The sequence below is a fragment of the Diadema antillarum genome, unplaced genomic scaffold, assembly GCF_040938485.1.
Source record: "Diadema antillarum isolate AM-2024a unplaced genomic scaffold, OU_Dant_1.0 seq00001043_RagTag, whole genome shotgun sequence".
Lineage (NCBI taxonomy): Eukaryota > Metazoa > Echinodermata > Echinoidea > Diadematoida > Diadematidae > Diadema > Diadema antillarum.
In genome coordinates, this window is record NW_027271874.1 from 130,518 (window position 1) to 144,291 (window position 13,774).

The 13,774-nt window shown below is 39.5% G+C and overlaps 1 protein-coding gene across 1 annotated transcript in view; it reads left to right on the forward strand.

Moving 5' to 3' along the window:
* The window catches only part of LOC139743056 (uncharacterized), a 28,673-nt gene extending 18,316 nt beyond the window's left edge, over positions 1 to 10,357 (forward strand). Inside the window, exons 2-4 of the mRNA XM_071653564.1 lie at positions 3,070 to 3,117; positions 4,806 to 4,970; positions 6,954 to 10,357. Of these exons, the coding sequence (XP_071509665.1) occupies positions 3,070 to 3,117; positions 4,806 to 4,970; positions 6,954 to 8,275 (1,535 nt within the window). The 3' untranslated portion in view covers positions 8,276 to 10,357. The remainder of the gene's footprint in view (positions 1 to 3,069; positions 3,118 to 4,805; positions 4,971 to 6,953) is intronic.
* Positions 10,358 to 13,774: the final 3,417 nt, after the last annotated feature.

A 13,774-nucleotide genomic window follows, 5' to 3' on the forward strand; every position in this document is an offset into this window, starting at 1 on the left:
GAACCCAATGGAGGGGTGCAAATATGCACCATATATGGTGTTAAATATAGGGTGCTAAATAAGCACCCCCAAAAATAGAACCCTAAATGGAGCCGCTGGTGTTACAACGATATGCACCCTGTAGGGTGCAAATTAGAACCGTAATTTCTCTGTGTGTATAGTGGTTGATTTTCAGTTTCAGTCATTCCAAACCCGATTTTCATCAAATAAACTTTGAATTCCTCTTAAAATGGTGTTTCCATTAATAAAAGTGTTTTCTTGGTATCTCGCAAAAAAGTTAAAAGCCCAATTCTCATCTCCACCAATACTGTACCATCCCTTTAAAGGGACTATGCGATGCAAATGCATGTTGACTTGCGTTGAGTCATGATATCCAAAGAAACACCACTCTAACTTTGACCGAACATAACTTGCATGTTTCCATGTTACTATAATAATGATTAACAAAATGCATTGCCTGCAGGGAAACATGCAATGTAGGGTGCTCGGTCTGTATAGGAGAAGGCGTATTCCAATGTTTTCAGTCAGTCATACTGGTACTTGTAAGGAATGATTTTTACATATGATGTTACTGGCAGAGTCTTGGTGTGGAAGATCTATTCATGAACAAAATTATTCGAATAATCTGAAGAGATATAGTAGAAAAACTATATGACAAAATATATGGCACGTATTCAAATACTCTTTTAGCCACGTAAATGATGATCAGGAATCATGAATCAATATAAGTCAACATGCATTTGCATAATTTTGGCCCCTTTAACGTCACAACGAGAGTTGTAGTCTTTGTTCAATGATGTGATAATATTTTATACCAAGTGGACAGTTTGTAACGGCCCTCTGACGTTCTCTATATTATGTATCCTCTAAGAACCTAAATAACCAAGAACGTAAGAGATGAAAACCAATGGTGATTTCGTTTATATTTTTTATCTAAATTAGATACTGTTATAAGACGCTTTCCGTTGTAAAGCTCTTTACACCGGTTGATATGAAGAGCTTGCTTCCAAAAGACGTTTAATCCATCGTTTTCAATTGATTTAGCGCCTTTTGGAAGTAAGCTCTTATGTTGTCTGACATTTGATTCCACTTTGACTTCTGTTGATGTGAGTAAGTTTGCAAATCCCGAGTTCTGGAAATGTTTGGTAAAAACGTGCATCACAGAATTTTGATTATTATTTGTTATTCATTCTTTTCTATGTCGCACCCAGTAAACTCTGCCAGTAAAAATCATAAATCTTGTCTTCCGTGATGTTAGCAAGAGCAAAAATCAGCTTGAAAGTAGCATCTCAGTGCCTTTCAGTGTTTATGCACCTCGCCCCGGCTAATGCACAAACCCACTGCAGCATGACAGGTCTCCTATAGAATAACACCTCATAATACGAACCTTTCAATTACAGTCGTCATTGATGTAAATGTGACAGGATTGAGTTTATGGCAAGAATGGATGTAAAATTGCATTGCAAGGGGAAACAGAGGCTTCTGCCATAATAGAGAGCTGGTGAACCTATATGGCAAGGTGCATATGATTATGTATTTCTAATAATTCTACTGCTGTTGAAATCGTGAAAGGAAAAAAGTGATTGCTGTTGTTGACTTTTTGGGGCAGTATAAGGCTTACTGTAGAGGGTACAGAAAAAAAAATATCATAGAAAGACATTTGATACAATATTATTTTCATCAAACAAGTCCTGAACTTGATTTGAAGACCTATTCAAATAAAGTCATTGTGATCACTGGAATGAGATTTCATAGAACTGGAATTGGATGGGGGGGGGGGGGGGGGGGAGGGGGGCTTTTGAAAACCTCTGATATCTAAAGGATGTTAAGTTTTTTCCATTCTTATTGAAATTTAAAAAAAAAAAATCGTCCTGCACTCTATGAATTGCGCCCAGAACAAGACTGGTTAGTTGTTTACACACCAGTCATCGAAGGGATGGAGAGCGATTATAATTATTGTTTGCACGAATGGGTGAAGGCGTGTTACCTCTGAACTATCAAGTATAATACAAAGAGCATAAGTGTAAGGCTACACTGCGGATGAGGTGTTGGGCAATTTGCGAATATCACAGGTTGATATTGGTATTGATATAGTACAGCTGTTATTTTGAGAAGCAGCTTAAGTTGGGACAGAAAGATTTAGTACCTCTTTCCACACAGGCTCGTAATGCTTCGTAATTCCACTCCATAGATTGTGTAAGTGGACTTAGGTGAGTATAGTTTTGGTTGAGATGGGAATTCACGTTCAGGTTTTAACCTTTTGCGAGACAATTTGAAACCACTTAAATTAAATAATAAAGAACATATAATCAAAGAGGAATTCAAAGCTTATTTGATCATGTTGATGGAAATCGGTTGTGAAGTGACTGAGATATCCAAAACAAAATAAAACAAAGTGGTCCTAATAAAAGGAGGGTCCCACCTATTATCAATTTCACTGTATTTTTGGATATCTTTTGGAATAAAAAAAAAACCTGAAGAAAAATAAATGGAAGTAGGCATTATTACTCTATTATTATTATTATTATTATTATTATTATTATTATTATTGTTATTATTATCATTATTATTATTATCATTATTATTATTATTATTATTATTATTATTATTATTATCATTATTATTATTATTATTATTATTATTATTATTATCATTATTATTATTATTATTATTATAGCACTTGCACTTCATATCTAAAACTCATATCTGACCAAAGCTCGCCGAGCGAGGTTGCTCTGACTCAAAAACAAGGGCAAACAGGCGGGCATAATCTGACATATCGTCAGTAAGTCACGTCCTGTAGACGTTGTTAGAGGTCACGCTAAACCATGAATGCCTGCTGAATTAGATTATGCTACATGACACGTAAATTATGATGTCAGGTTTTTGCGCGATCTTGGCATTGCAAGAAGAAAAGGGTCTCGTAATCCATGCAGGTTTTTTTTTTTCTCTCTCTCTCTCTCTTTAGTTTAATCCGTTTGCAAGGACAAGACGGATTTCACACAGAACTAGCTAGGATTAACCCACATTTGTTCCTTTTTTTCATCCTTTCATTTTTTCCACTCATAGAAATGCTGTTTGGTGCTCCAGAAGATGAATTTGAAAAGGAGTTTCGTGGTGAGTTGAACATGTCGATGTTTTGCAATCATTTTGGAGGAGCATTCTGTCCTGTATCTGTCTATCTATATCTCTCTTACTCTCCCTTCTCTCTATCCTTCTATATATAATAAATATATATGTCTATATATATCTATCTATATCTATATATATATATATATATATATATATATATATATGAGTATATGAATATAAGAATGACCCAAGTCCATGCATGGAAGACCATTTCGAGTAAACTTAAAAAAACTTCATATCTTTTTTATTTGTCCAATAATATTCTATTTAACTGTGATGGGAAGGCAACATTGTATATACAAATTAGAACATATATCATTATGACAATTAACATTTACATTGATTGTGGAGAGGCCATTTTGTGTGATGGACTTGGGTCGTTCTTTGATTCATATGGACCTGGGTCGTTCTTTGATTCATATACATGATATTCTGCTATAGAGATGAGAGAATGACGAGAGAGGGCGCTATAATATGAATGTAAGAATGACCCAAGTCCTTCATTCTTACATTCATATAAGATTTAACTCATTTATTTCAGGCACTTTCGGGGGCAATTAGGATTTATCATTTATACACAAGATGAGTCCATGTCAAACTGAATTTGGCCAAAAATTGGACTTGGGTCGTTCTTATATTCAGGTCTTCATATATATATATGTATATATCCCTTCCTCTCCCCTCCCCCCCCCCCCCCTCTCTCTCTCTCTCTCTCTCTCTCTCTCTCTATATATATATATATATATATATATATATATATATATATATATATATATATTTCTGCCTGTCTGTTCATCTACCTCTTTCTATCTATCTTTCTAGCTAGCTAGCTACAGTAGCTATCATGTCAGCTGCATGTGTTTTCGTGTTAGGCTTCTTCGTGCTCGCCTTGATGTTTATTTCTTTTTGATTCCTTGCTCAATCGCTTTCTTTTTTGCTACAAATGGAATTTGTACTGCTCTCAAGTAGTGTCGCCATGGTAATTCCACCCCGGGAACAACAACAACAACAAGACTTAAATATACGACAGGATTTCCCTCGTATATCGAGTCACCAACGTTTAAAAGGTTATCAAAATATGAATTCACATCCGGGAATTTCCGGTATAGAATAGATTTTATAGACGGTTTCAATTGCAAATAACCACTACGCACGGGTGTACGGGTGATGTTTGTTGTTCCGAAGGTTCTTCATTCTGAAATACATAGATTCTGTATACCTCGATGTTCTTCAATCCGAAAATGAAATAGGGTTCGTCAATCCGAACATCTGTGACGTTAATCCGAAGTTCGTTAGTACGAAAATGAAATAAGTTTCGTTATTCCGATGGTTCAATTACCCGAAAATGAAATAAGTTTCTTTTTTTTTCTGCCTAGAAGGTTCAGTAATCCGAAAATGGAAAAAAAAAAGGAAGAAGGTTTGAAATTAACCAAATCCTAATCCTAATTACGGTACTCTTAAGATTTGAGTATGATTGAATGTTAGGGAAGAAATCGATTGCGTAGGTGTGCGTATGCGCCACGTGTATATACACTATGCCAACGTTGCATAAAGACTGTCTAAGTTTTGACTGTGATATTTGTCATGAATTATTGGCACGTTGTCCCCCCCCCCCCCCCCCCCCCCGCTCCGCACCACCACCACCACCTTTTCGCTCTTTTACCCAAATGTAGACAAGTCTAGACTACCACCCTGTGTTGAGACAATGGAGGAGACGCCCCGCTTCCACACGGGAGATCCCCTGCTCAGCTACTTCCTCTCCATGTACGTGGACGGGATGGAAGTCACGTGGTCCAGTGACGTCAACAGCAAGTCATCGCTATTCCAGGCTCTGCAAGGTGCACACACACTACATATTATACTTAATCCCCTCGGTACCAGCTATACGGAAATTTCATTTCTAAAGCACATGATATTCATACGTCTGGCCATAATGGGGTTAAGGTAAACAGTGTTGTCGGCTGAAATAATCTGATGAGGACCTTGCCCAATGCGATCTTTGCCTAGTCCATTCAAGTTATTATTTTCTCCCTTTTCTTTTGGGGTGGGGTTGATTTTGTTGTCATTGCTAACTGCTAACATTGCATGAAATTATGAGCCTCACTCTGCAGCTATTGTAAGTTTAGGACCTATGGTAGGCCCATTATACAAGGGCAAGTGTAATTTCGTTTCATATACATTTTAAAGGCATAATTTACCATAATATGCAAATGAAAGAAAAACCCAGCATTAGTGCTTTAAAAATTAATAGTTCTAACATGTGAGTTTAGGATATAAACAACCACTGTAAAATTTGAATTGGTAAAATCGATGTTAAGTATTGTTAAATATACAAAATGTGTACAATAGTTATAATAAAACTGTTTCCAGACTAAACCATCTACAGTTACGGTTTATTGAGAAAAATACAGATATCTCCTTGTATTTTTGGCTTTATCGCAAAAATTTCATATGATAGGATGTTTTGTGGTACAACACACCTACACATATGCATTAAATGTCATATCTTGAAAATTTTTGAAATCACTGTTCCCAAAGGTAAACACGATCTTTAAGGCCCTACTTTGCCCACTTATATCAGACTCGTGAGTAACATGCGCGGCCTTCGGAAAGAGCGCACTTTGTCATTATCGTTCGTTTCATTACTAGCACCGGTTCAATTAAACGCTGCCGACAGGTCCGTGTGCTCTGCACTCCTCGCATGACACGTCGCATTAAGGAACCATACCGCGTTACCATGGTGATATTTCGCAGTAATTCATCAATGGTGTCAGTTGCTACAATCCTTCATGCGTTCTACTCGAATGACAATCCATCCTGCAGGGGAACTAACTTTATCATTTGCAAAAAAAGTCCCCCCCCCCCAGTGTTAATGCCAATCTAAAGAGTGACATATTCTATCCCTTGTTTTCACTCAGTTTTCTAATATATACAGTCAAACCTGTCCATAGCGGCCGCCCAAAGGAGACGTTAAAAGTGAACGTTTTAGACAGTTGGCCGATATAGACAGGGCCGTTAACATAGCTTTTTTTCTTTGGGGAAACTGTGTTTAGTGGTTGCATACGGCAGGTGGTCGCTGTAGACGGTGGTCGCTATAGACAGGTTTGAATGTATTTCTGTGAAACCTCATGGATCTGCCATGATCCCGATCTGCGTTAAGACTCGGCTCCTCAATCAAGTTTGGTCCCGGCCTGTTCTCTTCGACATACTTGAACATGATAGCATTCTATGCAAGTTCTATTCATTATGTTTTCTATAATTTTGTGGTATGTTTGCTAGACTGATAAGTTTTACATGGACAAGATACTGTCTTATGATTTTTAAGTGAACTGTTTTTACCTGTTGGTGTCTATATCTCTACTTTCTCTATCTTCTTTTCCTTCTGCTTCTGCTCCTTCCTTTTGTTGAGGGAGTATGACTCATGTCATTAACATGAATGCATTTTCGACGGTCTTCTTAGCCTCAGTTAGGTCAAATTTTGAGAACTCAAGTTTTAGATGGACACTGGAGTAAAGAAAGACACGGTAGATCATACCCAGGCTATAGTCTGGTCGTAGGAGGTGTTCGTGGTACAGGAATGAAGGGAAGAGTATACAGTATACTCCCGTTATAACGAAGTCCTCGGGACAGGCCGATTTCTCTCGTTATATCCAAATTTTGTTATTAATGAACAGTATAGTGTATAATTTTTTTCGTTGTAACGAGGATGTCGTTATAACCGTGTTCGTTATAACAGGAGTGCACTATACATCAGCCAGTGCGTGGCGTCTAAACTTAAAGAAAGAATGTACAAATGAATGTTTCTCTTTCGTGTTTTCCAGACTACATGCTGATGATGGTGGAGGCAGAGGTACGTGTCTTCTGGTCAGATCCAAAGACCAGGAAAAATGGAACCGCGATGATAACACCATCAGCGACCAAATCGGACGAAGATGGTCTTCCCTTGCAAAGATACCTTTACTACGTCGCGAGATACTCGAACAAAGGTGTCCAATTAAACTTTCCAGATGTGGAAAGCGTAAATGTAGCTCTGCCCATCTTAAAAGATATGAGAACGCAGTTGCATGCCCCGGTTTGGCTGCATGCAGATATTCTCCCGGGTCCAAATAGGGCTGACTTCCCTATCGATCCGGTCCAGTTTGTGACCGCGGTTCAGAACAATTTCGTCACCTCGACCCTCTCGCTGGGCTGGGCCACGGACTGGAGTCCTGACGCGCCTCAGATCCGATATTCGTGGTTCAACGTCATAGAGATGGCAAAAATTTGTGCTGGTATCCGACAACCGGTAACATTTGCTATCCGAGCCGTTTACGCGCTGAGATCAATGCGACAACTTCGGTTTCTTCTCAGTCTTGCCAGCCGGTTTACCGTAACCGTCTGGATGGATAAATATGATATCATGCCACTGCCGGATCTGGGTAATTTTCGGAGGAATATGGACCCAAAGAGGATTTTTTACAATTTGCCGAATAATTTTATGGAAAGTATCAAGAATGTGAACGGTCAGCAACCGCCACCTTTGGATTCGGATGGTGTGCAATGGAACCGGAACCTCTGGCAGCCGGTTTTAATGGACGACGTCTCGTTAGTGTTTCTCGGGGCAGACCAGGTTGTTTTGGAAGGAACCGGTAGTTGGATTGTATCAAAAGTTCCTTATCAAGCCGAGATGCAGTCCAAGGGAAGAATGGTTGTGGTCGAGGGAAAACTGCAATTTTTAAACCGCGATCCGACGGCGGTCGCAAAGAAAGAGGCGGCCCGGATCATCATCCGGTCCTCCGGGGTAAATCCGCCGGAGCCGAGTATGGTACAGGGTGTACAGCTTGTCGTGCGACCAGACGGCTTCATAGAGCTCTCCGAAATCAACATGAAGCACGCGCACATGTTTGACGTGCGGACGAGCGCGCATTTACCGCAGAGCGACTGCTACAACTTTAAGCTCGTGGACAAGGGCGAGGACTACCCGATCTACTGCGAGGTTAAAATGGTGAAATGCGAGTCAGATGAGGCTGATGTTGAGCCTCTTCTAGTATCGTTACATTTTAAGGCTCCCTATGAGCCTCAGACTCAGATGTTTTACGTCGTCGTCAACGCGGCTGGTGGCAAGCAGGCTCTCGTTGTAGAGAATCTAGTGGTCTACTCTTGAAGCGAGCAACAAAGAGAAACTTTGTGACATGCAATAACTCACCGGCCTTACGACAGAGCATGGAAGTCAATTGTATAGTCTGTGTATTTTGATTAGGAGCCAGTACTATTTTGAACCGAAATGCTCGCATCCGTAACAGTACTAGCGTAATGGCTGGGGAGTCAGTGTTCGCTGCCAATTATTTTACCTTGAGACACGAGAAACAACGCCTTAAAACCGTGCTACTTTTCAAATTTTGGTCATTAATATTGTTGTGGATTGTTCTGTGGTAAATGTATGGCGTCGTCGTATGCAAACGCTGTGCTTACTATGTTATGTGTGACTTTGTATAGTCCTGCCGACTGCCATTCCAGAGACCCAATTTGATCTTCCCGAAGGGTGAAACCCCGGAGCGATCGAACTAGGTCAATAATTCGTAATATTTATTAGGGTATTGCAGTGTTGGCTTGTGAATTTAGCCTTCTGCAGACAATCAAGTCGGCAAGTGAATGTTTTAACTACTGAAATCACTCTCGTTCGTGGATTACTGACTAAAAGTTAAAGTGATGTTCCTCAGTAATTCCTGTATACGAACTACCCGTTTTGGTACCACTAGCATAGTCGTATTTCACATGCCCAGCCATAAGCACGTTAATGCGCATGTGCAAATAACACAAAGTAATCTTTAAACGAGGTGCCAGGGTTCCACATATTCGTAGCCCAGCCTCTCGTCGCATTTGAGGGACGTGGCATACTTTTTTAATGTCCCGCTCGAGTTGTTTTCTTTACTTTTTTTACTTTGCTTTTTACATTTCACAGATAGTGTTATAATTTGCTTCAACCATCAAAATCAGTTTAACATAGGTGAAGCTTAGTTTGTTTTTGTCTTTATAATCTTGAAAATGGTAACATCCGTTTTCTAACAGCTTAGAAAACGAATTCTCTAGCTCAAAGAGATAACGGCACAATAAGAAATAAGAGTCTCTTTGTTCTTGCTTTCATTTTCTCGGCATTTTAGGCGTCTATACTAGCCGTTTTTTCAACAAATAGCTCAGTGATTCTAGTACATGTTGAAATTACATGCAACTGATTTCGCATCGGCAGAGATTTTGAATTCAGTTTTACAGTATTTTGCTTGTCTGTAGTTTATTACTCTGATATTTTTTTTGTCACGCTATGATAACGAAAAACGACAACAAAGAAATTATGAAAAACAGAATCTTGAATTCAAGCGTCCTCTCAATTATAACTATACGATCATTTTGATACCATGAATTACTTGTGTTTGATAGTGTATGTCTATCATGCTGAATGGTCGTTTACCATCATGAATCAACGTGTTGTTTTTAATCTTCCAAGTCATTAGCGAGCTATAGATCTGCGACGCGAAACGCTTAAACGACGCTAGTAAGAATAAACACTGTGTTCTGCAGATGCGCGAGGCAGTTATTTCCATTGTTCAACCCGGGAGGCTGCGTCGTCTTAGCTTTCGCGTCGCAGCTTAATAGCTCGCTATTGTTATTGGTGCACGTCACGAGCTGGACACCCACGAGCCATACAGCCCACGAATTATACATCCCACGAGCCACACGGCCCACGAGTATTGTAGTCCACGAGTTATACAGCCTATGAACTAGACACTCTAAATGAACAAGGCCCATGAGCTCGACATGAAGTAAAATAGGCCCACGAGCTATACGGTCCACCAGCTCGACACTTAGACAAATAAGTCGTATGATCTCGGCACTAGGTAAAAAAAAAGGCCCCCGAGTCCAACGTGACATCACGGGATTAATGTCGGCAATGTCGTTCTCGTTGGTCTCTTTTGCCTAGTGTCGAACTCGCGGGTGAATGACTCGTGATGGGTGTCGAGCTCGTTGTATGATCCCATCGTATAAATTGCCGAAGGTGGTCGTTGATTGTGTGAATATCTTTGCCAAGCTGAGAGGCGTATCAATACCTCAGAATTTTACATAGCGTGTCTCTAGCTTACTCGAATAGTTCAGACTATAGCGATTTTGTACTGCTTAAGTACTTCCAAAACTATTGCTATTCACTCTGATATTGCCTTTTATCTCAATTTATAAAATTAATTTATTGATTTAATTTTGTTGTGTGAGTTGTTAATAATCATTTGTGTTTTGTCTTTATGTGTCAATCCTTTCGCTGTGGTCTGTTCTGGCGGCGGTCGCAGGAGTAGGGGGAACGAGAAACAATTGTGAATGGCTACAACATAGAGTCTTGTCTCTGAATAAAACAAAGGATATAATGTCTGCTCAATTGGACACTTTACGCATGCGCACAACAAAGTAATGCGTTGTGTCAGATAAACAGACACGTATGTAGCAACAGACATACAGATAAGCAGCAGGGAGTTAGAAAGAGAATAAGTAATGAGTAACGGAGGAATATTCGGATGATTTCTGGACTTTGCATAAGTAGACTAGAACTTTACATTACGACAAGATAGATCCAGGGAGATTTTGGCGTCCGTCAGTAAGCAGCTGATAAGTGAGAGCGAGGTAGTGAGGGAGGGAGAGTCGGGAGGGGGGGGGGGGGTGGAGAGGGAGAAGTGACAAGAGAGAGGGAGAGAGGAAGAAAGGCAGGGAGAAAGATTTATGTGTCTGTCTGTGTTGTGATACAGAGCGTTAAAGCGTTAAAGGGATGATATAGTTTTGGTTGAGATGGGTCTTTATGTTTCCAATTCTTATATGAGATAATGACAGTCTATGAAATATGAAAGAGCGTACTATTCTAAGATGAATTCAAAGTTTAATTGATGAAAATTGGTTTTGAAATGGCTATGACATTCAGAAACGAAGGGGTCCGTGTAAAAGGTGGAACCAACCTTTTATATGGACCACTTTGTTTTACTTTCTTCTTTTTTTAAAGTACCTCAGCCATTTCAAAACCGATTTTCATCAAATACACTTTGAATTCCTCGTAGAATTATATGCTCTTTAATTTTCATAATGCTGTCTCTAATTATCTCGCAAAAATTAAAAATCTGAATCCCCCATCTCAACCAAAACTATACCAGCTCTTTAACTGTGTATATGTCTGGTGCCTGACTCGCTTTCATTATCGTACAAAAAGAGGAAATTACGGTTGAAAGCTAAGTGAGCTGCGGTGAGGTGTACAGCAAAGTTTGAACTTGGATCCATTCAGGGGATATGACTAACAGACTGAAGATTTCTTGTGGAGGAATCACGGTGTCTGTATATGGGGTGCCAAGTGTCGCATGGTTTATTTCGTTACGAAATCAGTCATTTCATTACCAAATCAATGTACAAGTGTATTTTGTTACAGAATCAGCCATTTCGTTACCAAATCAATGTATTTCCTTACGAAATGATCATTTCGATACGAAATCTTGTCATTTCGTTACGAAATGGCTATTCCGTCGACGAAATAGACCATGGGACACTTGGCGACCCATACCTGTACACTGTGCTCTCCAGACCTCAACCGTACATCTCTTCCGGGAACGAGATGTTAACCACCTTTCGGACATGGAAAAATTAACTTTCACTGACAAGGCAGGAGTGCGGCTGAAAGCAGTTGACGATTATAGACAAAATCTGGTCATTTTTCCCCTCGTTCATTGCAGCATGTCGCTAGGACAACGGTAATCATTTTAGAGCCTTTAGAGCAAGTATAGTCTTGCAATAACCAACAATTCCCGCGCTTTTCCTCTAACAATCAATCTGGACGACAGTTTTCGTGTGGTCTGATGTTTGAGTTTTCGAAGGGCCTGGGTCAGCTAGTTCTTAAATCTTAACTTCGTTATTACAGTGCATGTAAAATGGCCATGATTCTTCACAGGGGCTTTCGGTGTTCTTTTAAAATGTAGGTCTAATAAGTTTTGTCTGTATACGTTGTCATTACATATCTGTTGCTCGGTCTTATTAACAGATGAAGCTTTTACCACCATTCACATTGCAAGCCTAGGGTCAGTTATAACAAGGAGGTTCAAGAGATGGAGTTACAACAGTGTTATTCCCTTTGATCCCATGTTTGATACCGCCACTAAGAAATATTTGAAGTATGTGCTAAACTGGTGCTGCCTCACAGACAGGAAGATAATTGACTCGTACCTCATTGCATAATCACCAGCCACACTTTCTAAGGAAGATATGTCTTTGTGATGGTAATCACTTTTTGCTATCCCTTCTTAGAAAAGGTAGGTGGTACAGACACGAGGATGTGCGAATAGAAATTGCGCAAAAATGCTGAAAATAAGATGAAAATTACTCGACTGGGCATACCCGGGCACTAATCTGATATATCTATCAATAAAGAATTATATTTGAAGACTATTCCATGTTAGTTTTATTTGTCGGAATTAAGCGGAAAAGTGATAAAACCGGCTTTCCAGGATGGTACAGTTTTAAACATTTTCGCATGATACCGCTCTGATTTACACTTTTGCTCAAATTTCTGTCCGGGATTGACTTTTGTTTTACATGCTTTATCATTAAGTGAAATGTCATTTCATTTAATAAATAAATAAGCAAAATATGGCCAATATTATGTTAACGTTCAAAATTAATATTCAGATTGCTCAGCAAGACGGCGGCTTCGAACATCGATCATCAAAGGCACAAATGCACCTGTGAAATTCTTTTGTACACCAATAGCAATCTGACAACTGTTTGAATAATTACAGATAGTTGGAACTCCATCTCTTAAACTTATCTGGTTATAAACACTTATTCTGAATTTTCTTGTTCGCTATCGCCAAAATTCTGCTTAGCAATGCGCTTCACCATGGTACACGCACAAAATGCACACACATACATTAGGCCTATATATCCCATTGTACATGTATGTCACTATTGATTTTGAACACTAAAATCTAGATTTATTTTAAGCCAGCCGTTAGCTAAGACATGTCATTTTGTTACAATTCCAAGGAAGTGCAGCACGATTAAAACCATGGACAAAGACCATACTTTTGTATGGGGTGCTAAGTGTCGCAGGGCCTATTTCGTTACGAAATCAATCATATCGTTACGAAATATTGTCATTTCGTCGACGGAATGACTGATTTCGTAACGAAATACAATGCGACACTTGGCGCCCCATACAAAACTAAGGTCTTTGTCCATGTTTTTTCAAGATTGTACCACCTTCATGAATTCGGGCCAATGGGAGGGAGCAGGCGAATGATTGCTTCGTTCCTAAGCTGTGGAAAAAGAAATACCCATTAATTGTAAAATTTTATATTGCAGAAACGGTCTATTCAGAATGGACAAGTGAAATCATGATACAAAGAGTCATTAAACAACATTATATATCAAATGGCAAGCCCTACGACATAGTGAAAGAGAAATTGACCTCTCAGAGTCTTTAACTGAAAATCCTTTTGTAGCATAGCAACAAGTAGGAAAAAACAGACTTAACGGGGGTGGGGGCGGGGAGATATGTTACCAAAGGATGCATGGGATGTCGTCCTCACCATGTAAATTTGTTGATGGGGCACAGGCCTTGACTTAACAGGTGTGACCGTGAGAGGGC